This window comes from Tenebrio molitor, chromosome 3, assembly GCF_963966145.1.
Source record: "Tenebrio molitor chromosome 3, icTenMoli1.1, whole genome shotgun sequence".
Lineage (NCBI taxonomy): Eukaryota > Metazoa > Arthropoda > Insecta > Coleoptera > Tenebrionidae > Tenebrio > Tenebrio molitor.
In genome coordinates this window covers 26341354-26366309 of record NC_091048.1, presented here as the reverse complement: position 1 = coordinate 26366309, position 24956 = coordinate 26341354, and the positions used below count along the sequence as shown (strand labels likewise).

The 24956-nt window shown below is 41.2% G+C and overlaps 1 protein-coding gene across 7 annotated transcripts in view; it reads left to right on the top strand.

Annotated features, from left to right (window-relative positions):
- The window catches only part of Gprk2 (G protein-coupled receptor kinase 2), a 36433-nt gene that overhangs the window by 7974 nt on the left and 3503 nt on the right, over positions 1-24956 (top strand). For 6 of the 7 annotated variants that reach the window (XM_069041463.1, XM_069041464.1, XM_069041460.1 and 3 more), the window contains 4 exons: positions 2829-3295; positions 17777-18082; positions 23389-23530; positions 23584-23936. In XM_069041463.1, the coding sequence (XP_068897564.1) occupies positions 2829-3295; positions 17777-18082; positions 23389-23530; positions 23584-23936 (1268 nt within the window). The remainder of the gene's footprint in view (positions 1-2828; positions 3296-17776; positions 18083-23388; positions 23531-23583; positions 23937-24956) is intronic. The other variant, XM_069041465.1, reaches the window with a different exon arrangement.

Genomic DNA, 24956 nt, shown 5'->3' with positions numbered 1-24956 from the left:
CTGTCCGTTATTTTAGGACGAATAATTTATTTAAAAACGATAGAAAGTTATGCAAATTAGGCGAGTCTTGTTTATAATTCCGTGCAAATTCGCTGCGCCGTGTTTTTTTCGCCTCTTCCACGCGGACAGTTATTATTATTAAATTAAAATAAATTGGGATTGATTGATGATGGTGATCATTTGACGCTAATTAATAATGAAAGTCCGGGATATCGAAAAGAGAAGATCGATTGTCGATCAAATCGATGGTGACGTTCGCGCACCGTCTTTGTGAAATAGGAAATGACAGTTTCTCCCTGGTGTTCACAAACACAATTTTAAATTTGCAACAATGTGGTTCAAGTGACCTTTTTTGCCTGACAGTGAGCACCAACTGTCATTTTCCTGCGTCAAAAGTGCTGTTAGGTTGTTAACACTGTCAAAATCAATGCTCTCGAAAAGAAATTCCAAATGAAAGTATTGTTGTTTACGTTTTGGCAATATTTCATATTAATATTCAGAGTATTAGAGCACTTTATGTTACAATAAACCGTTCACTTTATTGTCATTTGTCAAGTTTTAGTTGTTCATTTACGCCATTAAATTGAAAAGTCATATCAGGTCAATAAAAAAAATAATAGAATTATGGTTTTGAGGCGGAAGTATTACACAATTTACGAAGTTTAGATGGAATTGTTTTTATTAAAACGTTCGAACGCGATTGCAGCACCATTTGATAGAATAATATTGTTCCGTCAAAAACATTTTTTAAGTAAGAAATGATCGATTTGCTACATTTACATTGATTAACGCTATTGAAAGACCATAATTTAGATTGACATGTATCTCTATTTTCGTAAGTGAGGTTAGGTTATCGCTACTGTTAAAACGAATAAAGCTTTCGGAGAAATTCTACATACATCGTTGTTGAGTATTATTTATTTTTACCTTTTTATATTTGTTTCTTCATTCGTCTACTTTCGATATGACTGGAAAGGATTACAAATTGTTACAATAAGCCACTTAACATTTGAGAGAAACTAAACTACCTAAACCCATAGATAAAGCGTAAACCTTAAAAAGAATACCGGATTAAAACAGTAGACTGTAATTGCAACGCTATTTGACAGGCGACAATTTTACATTAAAAAAAAAATTATAAATGTTAAATAACCAAATGTGAAGTAGAAAGTGAAGTACTGTACTGTTCAAAAATATGAAAATACTTTCCAATGAAAGTGCATGTTATACAGTCACAAAGTCAAGGTGACAAGAAAAGAATCTTCTATTAAAACGCCATTTGACAGATAATGAATACTTTTATATTACGTCATTCATTAGTTAAGTGCCAATGTTAGAAACTAAACTACATGAAATGTTATATAAATCGTTTTTGTTGAAGGAAAGATTTATCAAAGCAAAAATGTCCCATTATTTTTTAAAAAGCAATTAAAATCATAAAGCGAAGTATTATTTCATACACCGAACGATTTAATGTCATAATGAACCTTTCACTTAACTGTCATTCATAAATTTTTGTTTTTTTGTAAATAAAAAACAACAAAGTAGATAAAAAAATGTTCGGAAAATATTTATGGCTGACGGCAAAAATCAACTGTCAATTCGCTAATATTTTGTCCCGGGGTGTCGGTTGTGGTAAGTTTGTCTGTCGACGACAGCGCCATTTGACATGTCGCATAAACTCGACAGAAGAAATGAATATTGAGCAAGGGTAAAGTGGAGATTCAGATTGATCCTGATTAAAAAATTGTGCCGCGTACATTACAAGACAATTCAGTTGTCAAGATGAAATGGGGAGAATCTTGATTAAAGCAGTAGATTGCGATTATAGCGCCATCTGACTGACGACAACTGACAGCGATAATATTTTATAAATTTTATTGAAGGAAATGTATGTTTGTCGAGCGGACATTTTCAGAAAATGCTGCTTGAGAATGATCAGTTTGACAGAAGTTAAATGTACAGTTGCGGCCACGAAATTTGGTCAGTTATTTTACTGTCAATTTGAAAAATCTTGCTTTATTGTCATTATGACAGACATTCAAAATTTTTTTGACAGAAATTCTGTCATGCACAATAAAAATCAAAATGCCACCAGTAACGTTTGACAAATTCACATCTATGTCAAAAATTCCAATGTGGGGTTAGAAATATAAAACCTGTTTTACAACTTTTGTCAGTTGAATGACAACGACTGACTAAATTCTGTGGCCGTGACTGTACAGTTAGAGGCACGGAATTTCGGGCATCACTGTCAATATACTGTCAAAAAATGTAAAACAGGCTTTACGTTACTAACCTCAATTATTGACATGCGATTGATGTGAACAGAAAATAAATTTCAAAAATTGGCGTTTGAATATCACGTTGACAATAAAGAGTGATTCACATCGCAATATTTTGAAGTGACAGAAAAATTATGCCCGAAATTCCGTGTCCCTAACTATACTATTTCGGACACGGAATCTTGGCCAACATTTTTTAGACATTTCTAAAAAAAAATGATGTAAACCAATTAGTGTCATTAATAAATGTCAATTATTAAAAATCACTTTGAAGTTTTTCTTGTAACATCAAAAAAGCTGGGAAATGGCATTATCGAGTCAAAAGTTGGGTTATATTCAATAAAGACCAGTTCACACATATTTGTCAGTTGTGGCCAAGATTCCGTGTCCGGAATTGTACAGTAGCGTCAATTCCACAGCCTACGCTGTCATTTTATGGTGTAAGGTACTGGATTTTTTGCGCCTTGTAGCGGTACCAGATAATAATTTTTGAGTGTCTCAAGCTAGTACAGATGAGATAATTTTATAATTTGTTCGTTGTAGATGTCCGCTACGAGTACGTGGTCGACCAGCAGCCCATCGGGAGGCTCCTGTTCGAGCAGTGGTGCGAAGTGAAGCGTCGCCAGTACTACCGTTGCGTCAAGTTCCTGGACGTGGCCAAACGCTATGAAGTGGAGACGGACGAGCAGCGCCTGGAGTTGGCGAACGCCATCAAAAAGGAGTTCATGGTCGGCGCGGAGGGGGAGGAGAACATCTCACTCCCCGAGGTCGGTCTGGTGCTGTCGATGAGTGATAAACTGACGAACGGACACAAAGACTTATTCGCACCGTGCGTGCAAGCCGTGAAGGCCTGCCTGGCGGGCGAGCCATTCAGGGAGTTCGTCTCCTCCATGTATTTTCACCGGTACCTGCAGTGGAAGTGGCTCGAATCTCAGCCCGTCACTTACAAGACTTTTAGGATGTATCGCGTCTTAGGCAAGGGCGGCTTCGGCGAGGTCTGCGCATGCCAGGTGAGTTGACGCAAAAAACACTCCGGATTCTGCATTACCGGAGGCTCTCGACGCAAATGAGCCGATGGAGGGCCCTCAAACACCGCATAAAAAAAATCGTAGCGGAACGGGAACGGCGCGAAGCGAAACAACGACGCTAAAACGCGCCGCTAATGCGCCCTAAAAAACGCAAATAAAAATATTCGCCCGGTCCGAGATCGTAACAATAACGCTGCGAACGCTCCTTTTGGGAATCCGCGATTCGTCCTTTCGACTTATCGTTCCGGCCATCGGGTTCTTATCTTCCCGGCCCGGAGCACCCTTGCAGCGTTTTCAAAGTCAATCGATAAAAACAAAACATTTTCGAGGTCAAAATTCCCAAGGACGCAAACACGACAGTTTTATGTTTCTGGCTCGGTGGACGATGTCGCGCGCGACATTAACCCACCCCGGCCCAGCCGGTGGAGGCGGAGAGTCCTGAAAACGCGATTTTCGAATAAACAGGTAGCGCTTTTCACGTCGTGCCTGCCAATATTCAAATGAAAGCCGTAAAAAACACATTTTCACTGGCTCGATCCGTCATCAAAGCGTTTATTGATCAATGCCCCGGTGAATGTTTTAGTGTGGCATGCATGCACGGGGCGGGCGACGCTAGCAGGACCGAACGGGGGCCCGATCCAGCTTTTCCAAGATTAACGAGCCACGTAATCGCCCTCCTGGACAAAAACAACGCCGAATCGACAATCGGAAAATTACGATTCGATCACAATTGTGGTCAAAATATTTTTTTCCTCGATTTCACAATTTCTGAATTCCAATTGTGGTGCATTATGAATTGTGACGTCTATGACAATACTTGTGGAAACATCAATGCTAATACGAGAGTGTGCAGTACAATAATCACATTATTGAGTCATCTTGTCAATAGTGCAAATTTTCCTCGAACCAGCTAGTGCATTTACGTCTCGTCCTGACTCGCAATTTCAGGGAGCTTTGTTAGTTTAGGAGTGCAGCAGAGTGATTCAATAACGGATGAATTAAAATAGCGTATTCGGAATGGGCCAAGGAAGGTACTGCGAAGTACTTACGGCGACAGAACCATAAGTGAAAACCTGTACTTGCTAACAAAGCTTGCAAGGTTTTTTAATCCGGAAATCGCAGCTCGGAGGAAGAGGCTAAATCAAACGAATTTGACAGTGACCTTCTATTATAGACCATGATGGAGCCAAATACTGTTGTAGGAAGTTCCAGTACGCAGTACACTTATTCGAGCACAGACACCTTGAAAAGATCGCAAAAGTGTCCAAACTGAGCGGATGAGTGTAATACAGGGTGTTTCTGAAATAAGTGCGTTAATTTTAACTGGTAATAGAACTCATCAAAAGTAACAACTTTTCTCTCTGCCATTTTGGCGAAAAACTTTGCGTAATGGCTTAAAAAACTAGGAAAGATTTTCCTAAAACCGTTCATATCTCCAAAACTAAGCTACCTAAAAACGTGAAACAACCAGATTCTTACGAAGTGGATTTTTTGCTATACGGGTAGATTTATTTGAATTTCGACTTCGGCGTTAAAACACGTTTTCTGGATGAAAATTGATGTTTTTTTCATACTAGCGCTGATCTCAATTAGCCATTGCAGTATTTAGTGGCGTAGGGCTATTTTAGTGAAAAATCTCTCCAATTTTTTTTTGGAATTAAACGTCGTTTTTCGGCAAAATGGTAGATAGAAAAGTTGTTCCTTTTTACGAGTTCTATTACCAGTTAAAATTAACACACGTATTTCAGAAACACCCTGTATTTGAGCAATTGACAGTAACATGTCTTCATCGAAGGGTCTTTATCAACGCGTCATCACTCCTTCAAATTGACCCTTTTCCGAGACGGATTGTAACAAAGGAGAAAAAGTTGTTACACCACGATGCGTCAGCTACGAGAGTACTTTATCATCACAGGAAGGCAAACATTTCGCCCAAAGAGATTATGTTTGTAGGGCAGGGCGTGCAAATTATTTCCGACGAGCTGGACACTACAAAAGTGTACTGTTACCATCAAAATACAAACATTGTAGATGTTATCAGAGTGAGCGATCAGAGTTTGGAAATAATGTCTGATCCCCTCCATGATTTCGTTGCATACAAAATCATTTCAAAAGCAAGCAGGTGATAGCGCTTGATGTCCTTGGGTTGGATAACTGTTTCAGGTTCAAGGACGGGCAGTTATGTAGATCTATTCGAGATGCTTTTTTGCTTGAATTTTTTACCCGAAGACGCATTCATTGGATAACCTAATAAATCAAACAAAACCAGAAATATGAATAAGGAATAAATACAAATAAAGTGAACACGGTTAGTTTTTTTTTTCCAAAATTTACCAAATGCCTCCTTTATCTGGACCGTATAGATTTGTCGATAATTAAAAGATTTCGAACAGTGTCGACGAGTATTGATGCTTTTAGTAGTTACGCTGGCGAGAATCCAAAATTGTTTGTAAGAGAAAATATTCATGGGTCTATTGCTCGCCTTGACCTATAAAATATAATTTAACGTTTCTGAGGTGACGTGAAAAATTGTGGTACCTATAAAATAGTAACGGAAGAAGCTGAAGAGTTTCAAAATGCAAAAAAATTTAGAATGTATCATAGCAGGAAGACGTCGAGAATCAGACTAGGAGTTGCTTTCTAGTACTTTCTGCTTTGTGCAGTTGGCAAGTTGATGTAGATGAGAATGCAGCTGACAAACAACCAATTTTTGTACATCCCAGAGATACGGCAATTAAATTTACATGTTTTAATTAGGTTTCGTATAAAAATGACTTCTGATTTCGTATTTACCCATGACCTCAATTGACGTTTTTGACATTTGACGCACTTGGACAGCGTTTAACCTCAATTAGATTTTCCCCCATAACAAACTTCGCAGCAGACGATTTTCGAAAATTTAGTCCAGGGAGTAGAACGATAGTAATGACGCGCTAGGTGTACAATAACTTTAAATTTATTATCTATAAAATTCTCTATCCTTGAAGCTAAAAAACTCTCGATTCATCCATCCGGTTATGAGTTTTTTTAAATAACTTCAAAGCAAATCACGATTTGACAAGATCAAATCTGCACCATGCAGCGGATGGTTTTTCACCCAAACTCTTTGCATTTTTGTAGCGCAGCGAACTCGCATTGTCTTGACAAAGTGGATCCCCCCTGCTTGTCAAGTGAATTTTTCTGCTCCAGCTGCTTCAATTTCTCCAATTAACCCCAGGGGATTTCTTCGGTTATAGCATAACACGTGATGAAGAATTCCATCCATAATTTGCTGTGGGAACCATTTTTCATCCCCCGTTACGATCCGCTTCCGAAATGACTTACTTTCCAAGCGGGGGAGATGAAATCCCCAAACAGAAATTTCTGTTGAAGAGTGTAGCGCCGTGCTGTACCTCATTTCAAATCTGGCGCTACTCCTACCCCCACACCGAGTGACGAGGAAGGAAGAACTCTCTCGTCTCTCGCGGATGAACCAGAAGCTCTCTCGTGCTGTTAGTGTGTTAGTGAACCCAATAAATATAAGCGCGATTGCCAAAACGCAATATTTCTCTCTCGTGCTGTTAGTGTGTTAGTGAACCCAATAAATATAAGCGTGATTGCCAAAAACGCAATATAGGAGCCCCCGACGTGATCACGCCGACATCTAGCAACGCCAAAATGCCGGGCGGAAGTGACGCGAACGAGCCCCAAGTCGCCGCCTCGCAGCTGACGCTACCTCCGTGCTGGACGCATAAGCCGGAGCTTTGGTTCGCCATGGTGGAGGCCAAATTCAACCTGGCGACACCCAAAATCACAAAGGAGGACACGAAGTTCAGCCACGTGGTCGCCGCGCTCGGTCCAGACATCGCCGGAGAAGTAGCCGACCTCATACTCAAACCGGATGCGGACGCCCCGTACAGCAGGTTGAAGGCCGAGATTTTGAGCAGGACGACGCTAACGGAGACCCAGAAGCTGAAGCAACTCCTATCGGGACAGGAGTTGGGCACCCGGAAACCCTCGCAACTTCTCAGGCACATGAGGACTCTGGTGACGGACACGCAGTACGTTAACGAATCCGTTTTGCGGGAGTTGTTCCTGCAGCAAATGCCCAGCAGCATACAACCCATCCTCGTAGCGGTGACGGGGATCGACCTCGACCAGGTAGCTATGGTGGCGGACAAAATCTTGGAAGCCACCCCGACGGCCGCCATTGCAGCCACCACACGCAACACGCCGTCCACCCCGCAAGGCCAGTCCACATCAACGTCAGAGGGCGCCACTCTAGGGGCGGTCATGCGGAGGTTGGAGAAGATGGAGCAACAATTGAAGCAGCTAGGCAACCAACGTCACGAGCGGGAACGAAGCAGAGGGCGCAGCCGAGGAGCCCCCGACACGGACACTGGCAAATACTGTTGGTATCACTACAAATTCGGAGACCGAGCACGGCAATGCAAGGACCCCTGCGCGTATCCAAAAAACGCCACGTCGGGGCAGGAGTAAAGTCAGCTCCTGCCACACGGTGTACAGCCCGTCGCCTCTATGTAAGTGACAAACAGTCAAAGATACATTTTTTGGTGGATACGGGGGCGGATTTCAGCATTTTGCCCGCGAAGTTCAGAGACCAGAAACGTTACGTTCCGCGTTTCAACCTGCAAACGGCAAGCGGATCCGGTATTAAAGTGCTAGGTGAAAGACTGCTTCGTCTGAATATCGGCTTAAGACGAGAATTCACGTGGACGTTTTTAATCGCAGACGTGACAGACGCCATCCTCGGAGCAGACTTTTTAGACAGTTTCAAATTAATAGTGGACATCAGTGGTAAAAGGTTAATCGACTCGGAAACGTGGCTAGCAGTGCAGTGCCCCCTAAAACAAACAAGTCCACAGACAATACGGGCAGTGTTTACGAATGCAGCTGACGCGTACCAACAACTGCTGCGGCAGTTCCCCAACGTACTCAGGTCGTCAAACGTGCCAACCGAACCGCATCACACAGTCCTGCATTACATTGAAACAAAAGGTCCTCCAGCACACCATAGACCGAGGAGGTTGCCCCCGGAGAAATACCAGCTGGCCAAAAAAGAATTCGAAAATCTCCAGCGACAAGGCATCATCAAACCTTCCTCATCGCCGTGGGCCAGCCCACTCCACTTGGTGCAAAAAGCTGACAAAACTTGGAGAGCATGTGGAGATTTCCGGACGCTCAACGCCCAAACTGTACCTGATCGGTACCCGATCCCACACATACAAGACTTCAGCCAACACCTCCGAGGCAGAACCATTTTCTCCACCATCGATCTGGTAAGAGCCTATTACCAAATTCCGGTTAACCCAGCCGACCAACCAAAAACAGCAGTAACTACACCATTCGGGTTATTTGAGTTTACCCGTACACCATTTGGTCTCCGGAACGCAGCCCAGACGTTCCAAAGGTTTATGAATGAACTGTTTCAGGGATTAGATTTTGTGTACGTCTACATAGACGACATTTTAGTAGCGTCCCACACAGAAGAAGAACACCTCCGTCATCTCAAACAAGTACTAGAAAGACTTCATCGCCATAACGTGGTAATAAATCCAAAAAAATGCACTTTTGGGGCCGCAGAGATCAGCTTCTTGGGGGTCAAGGTCACGTCAGAAGGCGTAGAACCATTACCAGACAAGGTCGAGGCCATCTGCAACTTGACGTTCCCAACGACATCGAAACAATTGCAACGTTTCTTGGGCATGGTGAATTACTATCGGAGGTGGATCCCACAAGCAGCAAAAACCCAAGCACCCTTAAACGCCCTCCTGAACGGCTGCACACGACGAGAGGTCCCGATCGAACCAACGGAAGAGACAAAAACAGCTTTTGAGAAGTGCAAAGAGGATTTGATGCAAGCAGCCAGGTTAACATACCCCAGCCACAGCAACCCTCTCAGCATCGCGACAGACGCTTCGGACTGGGCAATCGGCGGAGTACTGCAACAGCTCGAAGAGGGACAGCAAAAGCCAATAGCATTCTTCTCAAGGAAGCTCACCGGTACCGAAAAAAAGTACAGCGCCTACGATCGAGAACTTTTGGCGATTTATCAAACCATATTACACTTCCGACACTTCCTAGAGGGTCGCAATTTCACAATCTTCAGTGACCACAAACCCTTAATTTATGCCTTTCAGAAAAAAACAGACCAGTGTACTCCACGACAAGCTAGACAGCTGGATGTAATCTCCCAATTCTCCACGAACATCAGGCACATCAGTGGGGAAGAGAACACTCCAGCGGACACGTTGTCGAGAATACAAGCGGTCCAATCATGCAACTTCACTGGGGATGCATTAGCTGAAGCACAAGAGCATGACGAACAACTCCAGGCCCTAAAAACAGAAGGCAAGTTCACCTTTGTACAGTTGCCCATTCCGCTGTCAGAGAAAACCCTCTGGTACGAAACGACACATGGAAACCGCCTCTATGTACCTAGACCATTCAGACGACTCGTCTTCGACAAGGTACACAACTTGGCTCATCCGGGGGTCAGGAGTATGACGAAACAAATCACCAAAAATTACTTTTGGCCAAATATGAAGAGAGACACCGCATCCTGGGTAAAGACGTGCCTTCAGTGTCAGAGGTCCAAGGTCCAGCGCCACACAAAAACCCCAATCGGCACCTTCAGTCAACCAGATGCACGCTTCAGCCATGTACACCTAGACATTGTCGGTCCTCTCACTCACTCAAATGGAAAAGAGTACCTACTGACGATGGTGGACCGGTTCACGAGATGGCCAGAAGCAGTGGCGATCAGCGACATAAGCGCCGAAACGTGCGCCAGGGCATTCATCACCACTTGGATGAGCAGGTTCGGTGCCCCAGCCAGAATCGTTACAGACAGAGGAACACAATTCACGTCAGCTCTATTCCGAACTCTGACAGAACTCATAGGCACACACCACATCCAAACAACTGCCTATCACCCACAAAGCAATGGTACAGTGGAACGGTTTCACAGATCCCTGAAAGCAGCGTTGATGTGCCATCAAGCCTCTTGGTCGGAAGCGCTGCCCCTAGTACTGCTAGGTCTCCGGACAACAGTCAAAGAAGACCTCGAAGCTTCACCAGCCGACCTGGTCTACGGCACTGCATTGCGATTACCCGGAGACATGATCCGAACCAGCACGCCCGCTTCCAGGGACAACCAAGCACCAACACCCCACTTTGTAGAGGAACTGCGGTCGAAGATGAACGCGATCCCCTATACGGCTTCACAGACACACGGCGAGCACCCAGTTTACCTCCCGAAAGACCTGCAGCAAGCCAAATACGTATTCGTCCGAGTCGACGCCGTGAGGAAGCCATTACAGCCCCCTTACGACGGCCCATACAAAGTGTTGGCAAGGAACCCTAAATATTTTTCGTTGCAGATCAAAAGCAAACGCAGTAACGTCTCAATAGACAGGTTGAAGCCGGCGTACCTGGAAACAACAACCAAGAACCTGCCAGGGGACAAGAGCGTGAGCTGTCAAGGATCGACCAGTTCCGGCAGTACCGACCATGGGACCAACGCAAAGCGGACAAGGGCAAACAATTCCCCAGACTACGCGCAGAGGAACCGCACAACACGATCAGGTCGTCATGTGAAATTTCCGACACGATTCGGGGACATGGTGCAAGTGTACTGATAGCGAGCGTTGCTTTTATGTTACCTTCTCCGTTTCTATCATTTGTCAATCTAATTTTGTAAAACTTTGTAAATATTCGTTTCTATCATTTGTCAATCTAATTTTGTAAAACTTTGTAAATATTCGTTTCTATCATTTGTCAATCTAATTTTGTAAAACTTTGTAATTTTTCGTATTCGTATTTCGTATTCGTTCAAATGGCATTTTCACTGGGAGGGGGGTACTGTAGCGCCGTGCTGTACCTCATTTCAAATCTGGCGCTACTCCTACCCCCACACCGAGTGACGAGGAAGGAAGAACTCTCTCGTCTCTCGCGGATGAACCAGAAGCTCTCTCGTGCTGTTAGTGTGTTAGTGAACCCAATAAATATAAGCGCGATTGCCAAAACGCAATATTTCTCTCTCGTGCTGTTAGTGTGTTAGTGAACCCAATAAATATAAGCGTGATTGCCAAAACGCAATAAGAGTATTCACCGCACCTGATATGGGGTTCTTATTGATCTTGTTCCGATATCGTCCTGATTTTGGAGCATCTACACTCGATCAAATAAAAGTTTCTCGGCAACTTCCTCCACCACCCACCATGGTATTCAACAACTCTGTATCGAAAACTTTGGATTCATCGTTGGTGGTCCCAGTTCTGTGGCCACAAGCGCTGCAGTTTCTCTTTTTCTGTGCATTTTCACACAACTCTCAGCGTAAAACATCAACCTTGTTGCGTCCATTACTGAGTAACGCTAATGGATTAAAAATTAACAGAGTTCGCTGAAAGTGCACGCGTCACAACGAGGAATAAATGCACTTTGTGTTCACGTTATCCCCCCAGCCCCCTTCGAGCTGCAATAACTCCCGGTGTTGGTCGAGAATATTACTCCATTAATTTCGTCCAGATGTTTACGTTACTTCCGCCGAAGCGGGTTGAAAAAAGGCGCCGACACAGCGGGCCCCCCGTCGCAAGTTGTTTTCTGCAAATTGCTCCAAATCCCGACGAGAATGGACAGAAAAAATAATGAGGGAGGAGCGTCGGAGCCACCCCGACGCAACTCGGCGGGGGTTCCGTCCAGGAGGAAGATATCAGCCGAGGTGTATTTTAAATTCGCCACGGGATAAAAAAGTGGCGCCCGTGGCTGGAAGTCGGTGTTTTCGCAGGACCATTTGTTAGCGTTTATCCGGTGGATGTCGTAAAATTAAATGAAATTCGTGAGAGTATTCGAGTTTGCAAGAAAATTTATACGCCGATAAAAGCCAGTTGGTCCATGTTTATTCAATAAGCTCGATTAGAATAATACCACATTACGACGAAATGTCCCCCTCCAAGGACACGGTCTTTTCGCAACTTGTGCACAGTCATGTCCGCCAGGTAACGTAAGGGAACGCTCATCTCGCCTCGGTAAACAGATTAGTTGCTTATTATATCTTTGTTGTTTATGGTCGGGACCGAAAGCGCCCTTAAATTACGCCACGGGTGGCTTTGGGAGATGTGTTGTGCGGCGATATTAGCTCGGCGCATCAATATACCCCCATTCAGGCCGGAAGAGGGTGTTTAATAATGTGCTGACTGGAGTAGTGTCGGTAGTAAAAGCACGATTCGCACACGGGATCTTATCAATCCGGATTTATAAATTTTTCAGACGCGCCATCTTTCCAACCCCGAACGCATCACTCAAATGAAATTTTTATTCGTCGTACACTCTTCGTAGCTCGCGGCGAGATTTAAGGGTTGAACGATACGAAAAACGTTTAATTGCAGCAGTCGAATTAAAGTTATCTAGTGACTTTAAGTCGAATGCGATTGCAGCGCCACTTGACAAGTGACAGTTCAGAAACTCGAGCGTTCTTGTCGTGTCTTGGCGTTTTCCAACGAAATAAAATACGTATATCGCGAATCGAACTCCTCTTCAAGTAATTGAATTGAAAGTACAACAAAAAGTTGGATGAAACTCTAAACGGCGAACACAACGCCTACGAGTGGGTAGTTAATCAGCAAGAATTTTAAAATTGTTGTGTTCGTTTTGTTAGAGAGAATTCTTATTTGAACATGAAATTTTTCTTTTTTTTTGGAGTGGTTCATTTAACAAACCAATTAAAAACTTTGCGAAGTCGAGAGATTGAGTTAATGATTTGCATAAAAATACAAACCAGTAAAACTTCGGTCCAGACTGGAAAATGGCGGTGTACTTTGAGCACTTATCGTCGAAATAGGAAAAAAACGGTCGACTTTCAAGGCTAGAATGCGAAATGAAAAGTGAAAATGAAACTCCCTTGGATGAATAATAAACGCATTCGATCGCGACTACAGCGCCACTTGACAAGTGGTAACTGTGGCAGGTGACAGTTGCAGGAACTAAACTGTGCTCGGAGATCTTTTATAAACTTGTTTTGATGTGGTAAATAATCTTCGAGTGAGCAACTGAAAGTCTGAATAAATTATTTTTGTAAAACCGAAATACTAATGAAGACGCAAGACAACAAAATGACATCTTCCGAGATATCTTGATTGTCATTCACAGCAGGTTTTCTGAGAATGGCTTCAAGAGAATGAAATGTTTTCAAAAATATTTTGGCAGGAAGAATGGAATGTAGTTTATATTCTTTAAATAGGAAAATGCTCTTTAACAAATATGTTTTAAGAAAAAATTAAAATATGTACTGACACGAAACAGATTTGACAGACGAATATCTTTTAAAATTGAGGTTAGGTTGTAATTATTGATAAAATAAATACAATTTTCAAAGAACTTTTACATGAAAAGATTGTTTTGTAATTTCTTAATTGCTCTTGGAAAAAAATAGTCAAACCATTTTTATTAAGTTGTCAAATATGCTAAAAAATGAAACTTGTTGGTTGCGGAAAATATTGTTCAACTGTCAGTATTCAAGCAAGCAGCACCACTTGACAGGTGGTAATTTCCAAAAGTTTTAAATATTTTTATCTACTTTGAGTTACAAATAGGCTCATTGTTATACCGAAAACAGTTTAATAATGAGGCATATTATTAAACTGTTTTTGGTAACTTTTAGCTTTTGTTATATGTATTCGTAACATCAGCCGTTTGACGTCAGGCGTCAAGGTAACGAAGTAAATTTAGTAAATATAACCTTACATTTTTTTGAAAAATGTCTGTTGCCAACCCACGCGAAAGTCCCTAGTCTACTATGAAAGCTTGAGCAGCCGAAATTTCAGGGATTAGTAAAGCAAACTAGATAAAATACTTAGTATATTATACTCGTTTAATAAGACGTATTATCACATTCGTTCCATTAAAGCACTTCTCGCTACGCTCGTCGTGCTTTAAACACACTCATGTGATAATAAAGCGTCTTATTAAACTCGTATGATAATATACTATTAATTACAATATATGTTAAATTGCGATTGCAGCAACTTTAACAAAATCTTGTTGTCACTTCTCGATTTTTAAATCATCGAATCAATTTAAAACCTCACAACTGTGTAAGAAATTAAAGCCTATAGTGTATTTTTTTCCTTGTAGGCGGTTGCGCACGATATTTACGAAATCCTGCAACGAAATGCGACCTCCCTATTGGTTACTTTATGCCACTAACCAATAGGGAGGTCGCATTTCGTTGCAGGATATCGTAAATGGCGCGCGCAACCGCCTACCAGGAAAAAATATACTTTAAAGAAAATAAATAATGTCTGATCGGTAGAATAAAGTACAGCGCAATTAAAATCTAAATCTTAAATCTTCGAAAGATGAAATAAATATTTGATAATCAAAAATTCCAGAAGCCTGGCAACATTTTACAAATTTGTTTAGTTAGGGCAAAAAATTGTATTTGAACAGGAGATTTTCTTTTGTTTTTTTAGGATACTTGGCAGGCAAAGTTCCCCCAGTAATTAATTTGGGAAAAAAAAGGGAAACATGCGAGAAACCCCAAAGTGCTCGAGGCTTAAAAGCTACCCAAAACATAGACGAGAATAATGTTATCGACGTTGATAAAAGTAAACATGTCACTTTATTATTTTGGCTTGTAACTTGTGTAAAAAAAGCCGTACAAAAAAATAGCATCGGTGATAATTTTGATGAAATTAAAACAATTGTCAACAGCGATCCGCTGATTAGTCAGACAGCGTGAGTGTTTTTGTGTTGCGAGTTTCGCGTCCGCATTCATTACCCCGATCTTGCCAAATCCGGCAAATATTAATCTTTATAACCCTCTCCTAGACAAACAAGGCCCCCGCGTCACCAAGACAAATCCCGTTTCAACTTTACTCCGTCATCCTATTAGGCGAAACTAGTTGCGCTAATTTCGTCCCGAACGAAACAGACCGCGGCCTAAGCCATTACGACACCCCTTCTTTTACAACGTTCCGTTCGCACCAACAAACATCCATATTTGGTCACGCAAAAGTGCAACATGATTAATGTTCCGATAATTATTAATCTCACAATATTCCGGACAGTCCGGTGCGTTCGGCCTTCGGCGGGTGTGTCCGCGGTTGAAATGCGCCACCGAAGGTGCCACTGAATCACGCTCGTCCAAGTCCTTGCAGTTTTGGTACACGACTCCAAATCGATAAGAATGTCAGCCAAAAGAAATTCTTCTTGATGTAAATGTGTATTTGCTTGACATTTATGCACCTTTTGCCATCTCATATGTCACATGTCAGTAAACTTATGTCATTAAAGGAAATGATGCAAAAACGTATCAATCACTTGAGTAAATACAAGTAGTTTTGTTGTAAACACTTAAGAAGCTTTAAATTGTTGCGAATTGGACGAGACAAAAGACGGATTTATCTGACGTGAAAATAACAACCAACGTTGAAAGAAGCAGAGGCAAAAAAAATAGAAATAATATTTTCCAATTCCGTCTTCCAAGAATGAACTACTAGATGGGAGAAATAATTTCTGGTCTTAAATCAGATGTTGCGGTCACGATAGAGTCATCGCAAAAATGTGGAAACGATGCTGCATAATGAGTTGCTTGGAAGTCTGTCTGTTAAGAAGTGGAAGGTCGCTCTGATTCATCCACTTCTTAAAAAGAGGTAAAATTCTGCAGTTACTAACGATCTGTTAGTATTTTACGCTAGCATACTCGTAGAAACAAAAGATTAAGAAAATTTAGACAATTTTATTTCAAGACATCTAAATCCTGTTCACATTGGATTGAACATCAGTGGTGCAAATCGCACACATTTGGCATTAACTTTCATATGAGTTGTCATAGTAACAGGTCAGTCATTTGCACCACAGCTGTTCTTTCCAACGTGAACAGGTATTATCTAAGATATTGATACATTTAATGTAGATGCTTTGATGCCCTTTGAACAAAATCTTGTTTGCTTCGTCTCAATTTACTCCCAATTAATCTCGGTGAATAAATTTTACTGAGCGAATGTGGAGAAACAAATTATTTGTTTTAATTTTTGAAGTGAAAACTTCTTTAGGCGCATCACACGAGCAGTGAATTACTTTCACGGGACACGCTAAAATCGTCACGCGACACGCTCAAATCGTCGTCAGGCTCGGACCTTGAAGTGAAAACTTCTTTAGGTGCAGTGCGACACGCTAAAGTCGTCACGCGACACGCTAAAATCGTCGTCAGGCTCGAACCTTGAAGTGAAAACTTCTTTAGGTGCTCCACACGGGCAGTGCGACACGCTAAAATCGTCACGCGACACGCTCAAATCGTCGTCAGGCTCGGACCTTGAAGTGAAAACTTCTTTAGGTGCAGTGCGACACGCTAAAGTCGTCACGCGACACGCTAAAATCGTCGTCAGGCTCGAACTTTGAAGTGAAAACTTCTTTAGGTGCTCCACACGGGCAGTGCGACACGCTAAAATCGTCACGCGACACGCTCAAATCGTCGTCAGGCTCGGACCTTGAAGTGAAAACTTCTTTAGGTGCAGTGCGACACGCTAAAGTCGTCACGCGACACGCTAAAATCGTCGTCAGGCTCGAACTTTGAAGTGAAAACTTCTTTAGGTGCTCCACACGGGCAGTGCGACACGCTAAAATCGTCACGCGACACGCCCAAATCGTCGTCAGGCTCGGACCTTGAAGTGAAAACTTTTTTTGGTGTTCCACACGGGCAGTGGGACACGCTAAAATCGTCACGCGACACGCTCAGATCGTCGTCAGGCTCTGATCTTGAACTCAAAACTTCTTTCGGTGCCCCACACGGGCAGTGCGACACGCTAAAGTCGTCACGCGACACGCCAAAGTCATGAGGCTCGGGCCTTACTAATTTGGAAGTCCAATTTTTGGATTTATTTAATTTCTTTTTTATATTTCGATCCACTCATTGTTTTTTGTTTTTGAGATTCTTCTGCTCAGAAGGAGCACAGTTTTTCCTAAGCGATACTGGTTGTTTGATATTCTTCCAAATCACTGATTGGCTCAAAATTTACTATTTTGCGATGCTCACATGTCTACCACAGGTGTTTTCAAATAGTGTTTCTCAAAAACAAATCACCTGGCATAAATATCGTTCAAAAATTAAATTGAAACGTTTAGTTTAATTTTGATTTAACAAAACATTTTCTGATTGATAACAAAATGTGTTTGTTCTTTCTTTAAATTTTGGCTCCGCGTTGTGAGATTAGGTTGGATGTCATGCCTGGTGGACGTGACACGACGCTCTGCTGTTTACACGCCAACTTTATTTTGTACTTTTGTCTTTTTATTTTTCTAGAATGACAACTCCAGATTAAGTTTAACGGAGCGAGCTAAATGTCGCCTCGTACGAAGTCCAATTATTGTTAAAGGAACGAAAATCGAAGGCGGGATCGAGTCTCGCCCTCGTTTGCGTTTCGAGAAGCGCCCTCTGCCGTCGCTAACGTCCTCCTGTTTCAGGTGAGAGCGACCGGGAAGATGTACGCGTGCAAGAAGCTGGAGAAGAAGCGGATAAAGAAGCGGAAGGGCGAGGCCATGGTCCTGATCGAGAAGCAGATCTTGCAGAAGATCAATTCGCGGTTCGTCGTGAATCTTGCCTACGCTTACGAGACGAAGGACGCCCTCTGCCTGGTGCTGACGATAATGAACGGGGGCGACCTCAAGTTCCACATTTACAACATGGGGGGCGAGCCGGGGCTGGACATCGCGCGGGCCCGCTTCTACGCCGCGGAGGTCGTCTGCGGACTCGACCACTTGCACCAGCAGGTGCGTACCCCGAACGAAAAATCCACGTCAAAATAAACACGGCGAAAATAGACGCCGGATACAGATAAATATCGGTTATTAAATAAACCGACGGGGTTTCGAGTGGCGAGGGATACGGTGTCGATCCGATTGATTACACCGCTCGGTCCGGATTGTTCGTTCGCCGGCTCAAGAACGATCGCTTCACCGGCGAATCGTGATTTTCAGACGGCGAACGTAAATAATCGAAACGAAAACGGAAAATCGGCGCCACCCATCGCCACCTCCGGACGGCGATTGGTCGCAGCCGGCCCGACCGAGCCCTCCTGCACTCTGTTTGTTTAATTTTTAATAAATAATGGAAATGGGGAGAAAGCGCCTGACGTAAGTAATTTTATGCGACTTAATTTGCGCGACGTTTAATTCGAGAACGACCAAGAAATGGAACAGCTGTCTCGACGACTTGAACATTTTTAAATAAAAGACCCGGTTGGGAGCACCGAGTCGCGTCCAATTTGTTTTCGGGGCGAAGTGGCCCTCGACCGACGACAACAGGATTATTTATATCTCTCCAGTTTTGCATAACTTTTATTTATCAAACGAACATTACGAAGTTGGACAAAGAACCAATTTGACAATATCACTTTTGACATTTCACACTGACAGGCAAAAAATACAGGGTTACTATAAATGTTTCTTAGTAGTTGGCTGTGATTTACGGTGCACGTACAGATGTGCCGCCTCTTCTAGATTTTGTAACTTTGACATTTGACAGCTCCCACTTGTCATTTTGCAGTTTTCGTTGTTGATCATTTTTCAAAGTGTTAATTAAAACGTTCTGAGTTAGTTGAAGAGGTTGTTTCAAGACTACTTAGGATATATTTACTGTAACATCTTATTGTTGAAACGGAATAGTCAACAATGGTGAGTGAAGTTATTCAGCCTGCACGAAAGAATACGTTACATAATGAAGAATGAATACGTTACAAAATGTCTTCAGTAGTCCATATTACAGATGTAATCAACAGATTTGCTCAGGCTGGAAGTGTAAATAAAGGAAAATCGACTGGAAAGCTTCCAGAATCTGAGGAAACTGGAGGATTAAAGGAATAACTAGAGCACAACCCACTCACATTTTACAATACATATTTGGACATTTCAAAGACCAAATGTTTAAATGACAGTTCAAAGACTACTGACAGAAATTACGCTTTACTGCCACAATATTGGTCAGAGAACATTTGTTTTTATAATTTTGCATAAAATTTAGTGATTCAAACGAAATACAGGGTGTCTCAGCTCAGCTAAGACTTTCGAGCCTAATATCTCGGTTATTTGCCAACGGATTTTTATGAAATTTAAAATGCAGACGTTTTAGACCGTGAAAGTTCAATTAGTAATAATAAAATTACCTCAAGTTAAAAAATGTAATTTTAACACATGTTTCCTTTATCGAAAATTATGCTCGATTATTATTAGATTGTTAAACATTAAAAAATAGGGGTCTACACAAACAATTAAGTAAATCACTTGTCTGATTCAACGAAAAGATTAGATTTTGTCGTTAAAAATTTAGTGAAAAATTTGAAGGTATTTGAGCAGTTAACTTTTGAAACAATTTATGCCAAGCAACATTTTGTACACCACGATAGAAAGAAGACTGGTATACCCACTCACCGCCATTTTGAGAGCCAAATTTAGGGCTAGCTGGAGCCCGCAAAATAGTTCATAAAAATTCGCTAGATGGCAGAGTCTGTTTCGGGGACTGTCACTGTTGAACTTTGTACGTTAAATTTCAAAGTTTCAAATATTAGACAATTTTGATTTTTGCTAAAAATGAAAAAGTGTGTGCTTTGTGGCAATATAAAACCTGTAAATATGGATATATCCTTATTCAAAACTCATAAATGACAGTCCCTCTAAGGTACTATATCTTTAGAAGGTAGCGCCATTCCGCTCCATAATTTTTCGTCTCGAAATTAAAAGAGAGGACATTATCGATAAATCCAGTAAGTGTGACAAAGATAGCAGTACACAATTTTACGGGATTTTTGTATCGTGTCAAAACAGATTTACTTAACATTGCTCGAAATTAAAAGAGAGGGAGATATATCTCTGCACCGTTGGCGATACCTTTGTGAATAGTACCTTAAGTCCCTCCATGGCCTACTAAATCTGAACTGCGCTACGCTTATTACGGCCGTAACAAAGCTCGGATTTTCAATGGAGCAATTGATTCCGCTAACCTCAAAAAATGTACCCTTAACCAACTCCATCTGTTAGCCAAATGGAAAAGAAAAATGTAATTTGAATTGAAATTATCCAATCACAATCACATAACGTGTTTATTTTGTTAGGTTAACACTTTCTATTTTGTCATTTTGACGCAAAATAAATTTTCACGAATACGTTTCATGAACGTAAGAATACCTAATAATTACAATAATCAAATTATGAAACGTAATATTTATATATTAAATGGAATTGCAAAATCTGAAAATGGATAGAGCACAGTAGAAAAATTAAAAGTAAAACTATCTATCTGCAGGAAGACAATACCTTTCTTGTAAGTTTATAATTTTAAAACCTTCCTACTTGTGATTTTATTCTGAATGGATTTCGTTTTTATGTAATCTGTTTTTTTTTTTATAAACAAATGTTTAAAATTGGTTTCATTAATAATTGGATAATAACTATACAAATTTTAGCTTTGTGTTTATCACAGGTAAATATGGAATTCTGTATTAAATGTGGATGCAAAGTAGTAACCAGTGGCTGACAAGGATTTTTTTGGAATTAAATATGATAATATTTGTGTGGCAATATTAGCAAAGTTTTTTAAAAGCCCCACAAATTTACAGACCCCACGGTCTTGAAGCCAAACTAATCGTAACAAGGGTCCTGGAGTTGCTGTAGATAATAAAGAAGAGACATGTATCACAGTGAAATGTTTCATTTATTTATTTTTTTATAATTTTATTAATTTCGGATTTGGTTTGGAGGTTGCTGGGAATTTGAAAATAACTGTTGTTATTTTCTCCGCATGTAACGCACTATTTTCCCTTGTTTGTACTTCAACCGTGATGAAATTCAAGGAAATTTAAATTATTGTGGCAATTTAGTTGATTTGTAGTTTAATATCTTTAAAGAGATGGCGCTAGTTAAGGGTAGATTTTTTGAGGTTAGCCGAATCAATCATTCAGCTAGTTTGTTACGGCCGTAATAAGCGCAGCGCAGTTCAGATTTAGTAGGCCATGGTCCCTCGTACATACAGCGCCATCTAGTAGTAACTTTTGAAGCTCACACCTGGGGTGCTTTTTTGACACGCTTATTTATTAGAGAAGTATAGGGAAGTGGGCGTACCAGTTCTTGTGTATATCGTGTTGTACACCCTTTAAAGTCTGTCAAAATTGGGCGCGCTTTATTAGAAACGTCAAATTGTGAAAATTTATTGAAAATACTCTAAAAATAGACTACAGCGGCAAAAATTTCAATATTGTTGAAAAAGGAAAAAAAATTGCCTATGGAGAGTGTCGTAAGAACTTCAATGACACAGTTCGTTTTCTCGTGGAACATTATCCAAATGTAGGCTTTACAAAATGTAAGGTTAAGAGAGTCGTCAATTTATTTGAAGACACAGGAAGCGTACGTGAACTAAATTACCTTGCTAAAATATCCCGATCGTGTTTTAGTCCTTTATGGAAGAATTAAAGCATCCAGTATAATAAATTACGTCCAAATGTTGTTTTTAACTTTGTAAGTGTTTGTAAGGTTAGCAAGATAAACGTCAAATATGTCACCTGCGCTTCTACGAAAAGGGATGACCAAAATTCTGCAAAATTGCGCCTTTGTTTCATACGTGTCTACGCTTTTGCATTTGTAGCCACGTTTAACACAGTTTTTTGCTTTTTTTCTTGCAAACCAGACGCCTTTCAAGCACGAGTTTTTCCCTACAGCATTTTTTTATTGACGATCAATTTTTTATGTAAATCTTAATTGATTCAACATTTTAAAAAGGCATGTAAAAATTACGTTTTTAAGACTTGGGTGATTGCATTAATAGGATATTATTCTTCACCGTCTAAAATATTTTCATTTTAAATTTCACAAAAATCTGCTGGAAAATAACTGAGTTATTAGGCTCGAAAGTTTTAACTGAGACACCTGTATATTGTGGGGTGAATTGATTTAAATTATTTGTAACAATTTTTTTTTTTCATTTTAAATTACATTAGGCAACTAAATAATGACATCGATTTACCGTTGGTTTGTGTAGTGTAGTATGGTTACACTATGTATTGTATGTGGCAAATTTCCGACGTAAGAAACATTTGCGATGACATCACGTTGGTAGTATTGACAGTGACATTGACATTTCTAATCACGTGACATAAATCGTCGAACAAAGCTGAGACGTCAGTTCCGAAGGCCGCAGCCCACACGTCCGTGGACAATACGAGAACGTTGCGTGGATACAGCGTTATCGCTGCCCTAGACCGGTGTCATTTTTTTTCCAGCTGATTAGAACGGCAAAACAGGAAGAGTCTTGAGATAATCGCAACGCCATTTTGAAGGCGCACGTTCCCGGAGCTTCGTCTGTACCACCGCTCGTTTTTTTTAGCGATAGCAGGATTGATAATGTCGGCGGGGAGACTTTAAAAACAAACGCCAAATTGCCAATAACAAAAAGCCATTAGACCGTCGAGACGCGACATTTCGACCGGCGTTTGATTATTTTGCGGTACTTGTGTAATGGAGTCACCTATTTTGCCGTATTAGATTCTCGATTGGATTTTTTCCCTCCTCTCTCGCCACGCTTTCAGAGGTAATAGCCTCGTGGTTGTTCCCAGCTTGATTTCTTTTTATTGCCCCCTATCGATTTTCTCGGACGGAAGGTCACTCGAGATTAGCACACGACAAAATGTAAACCGCATTGGAAATAATTTTCTTGCGGAGATAAGAGAACCTTGGCGCGGTAATCGACCAGAGACCAACTACTCCCCAACCTAACTGCGTCATCTCCAATAACGGCGAACATGGGAATTTCGCGGTTTCAATTAAGCCCAATAAATTTCTTATTTGCCCCGGATCGAGTCGAATTTCGGTTCTTATCGACTCTGTTAACCCGGGGGGGTCACAGCGATCCCGTCAATTCAGGCAAAACCCCACCGAAAAACAAAAACGAGTCGTAGCTTAATTCATCGATTACGGGTGCGTGACCCGTCAACAATATTTAGCTAGCTTACGAGTGTGTGAATCAATCTACGACTAGACTTTTGTTTTTCACGTGTTGGTTACATTTCAAGAGCATGTACCATCTTTTGCAGGGCATCGTGTATAGAGACTGCAAGCCAGAAAACATCCTCCTAGACGACGCAGGTCACGTAAGGATCTCAGACTTAGGTTTAGCGGTAGACATCCCCGAAGGAGAGTTCGTTAGAGGTAGAGTCGGCACCGTAGGTTACATGGGTAGGTAGTTTGGTAGTTTGTTTTGTCCCATTTTTAACCGTCCGGTGTTTTAGCGCCCGAAGTGATAGACAACGAGCGCTACACATTCAGCCCGGACTGGTTCAGCTTCGGCTGCCTCCTCTACGAGATGATCGAGGGCCAGGCGCCCTTCAGGGCGCGGAAGGAGAAGGTGAAGCGGGAGGAGGTGGACAGGCGGGTGAAATCCGACCAGGAAAAGTATTCGGTTAAATTTAGCGAAGATGCCAAATCATTGTGCCAACAGTTGTTAGCCAAGAGTCCGGTCCAGCGACTCGGGGGCAAGGCGGGGAGGTATGGGGCAGCGATTGTTAAACAACACTCCTTCTTCCAGAGCCTGAACTGGACGAGGCTCGAGGCGGGGATGGTAGAGCCGCCCTTCGTGCCAGACGTGAGTACCGCCGGTGGTGCCGGTGTTGATTTTTTTTTTGTTGAGTGGTATAATCGAGGAAAAAATTTATTGGAAAATTAATTTAATCGATTCGCGAATTTAATCACCAATCACGGTTGAAAATTCAATCGTGATTGTTAATTGACAAGCGCGCCGCAATTCATTTATTTATAGCCGGCTGGCAAAAAATTTTTTTGTTTCACACGGGAAAAAATAGAATTTTTAGGTGTGCGACCCCCGAAGTAGGGAGCTTTTCAAGTAGGGTCAAAATTAAATGATGTTTTGTGTAAGAAAGTAAACGTGTATATTTTATTAGATAGAAAAGTTTGCACATTTTACTTTCCGAGACTATTTCTTACACACACTTTTAGTACCACAACTGTGACAATTTATAGCGGGTGATTTAAAGATTGAGACAAATTTAGTGTGTTGGCACTCCCGAATTGGTACGCTTTAAGATTCTAGAAATAAATAATGACAATTTGATTTATTTTGACTTTGGAACTGTCATATTTGAATTTGACAGTCAAGTATACCAACATCAACCGAACAAAAATAATTTCGATCGTTAAAAGTCACCCGGTAGCTGAAAAAATAACAGGGAAAAAAGAATTCTAGAAAAAAAAAACTTGTAAAGTAAATGTGTATCCATATTTGTTATGTCAGGGTGTCTATAGATTTTTTTTTTTAATCAAAATCGAGATTAATAATTAATCACAAATAATATGCAGCGACATAGCTAAGGATGTCGTAAAAAAAAACAAGAATGAATGAATACTTTGAGTGTTCCGTTGATAAAGAATTTAAGTCATTTCAAGAGAAGTTATAACAGAACAGACAAGCAATTTTAAAGTGACCCAAAACACATCCCAATTCCAAAGTTGATGTCATTTACAGTATAACTAGGAAAACTAGAACATCTTGAAGAAAATCTTAATGTAGATTCCATTTATCAAAAGTGAGAGTCACTTAAAGTCCATTCAAAAATCAAAAAACCACCACCTGTTGCTTTAGATTGGT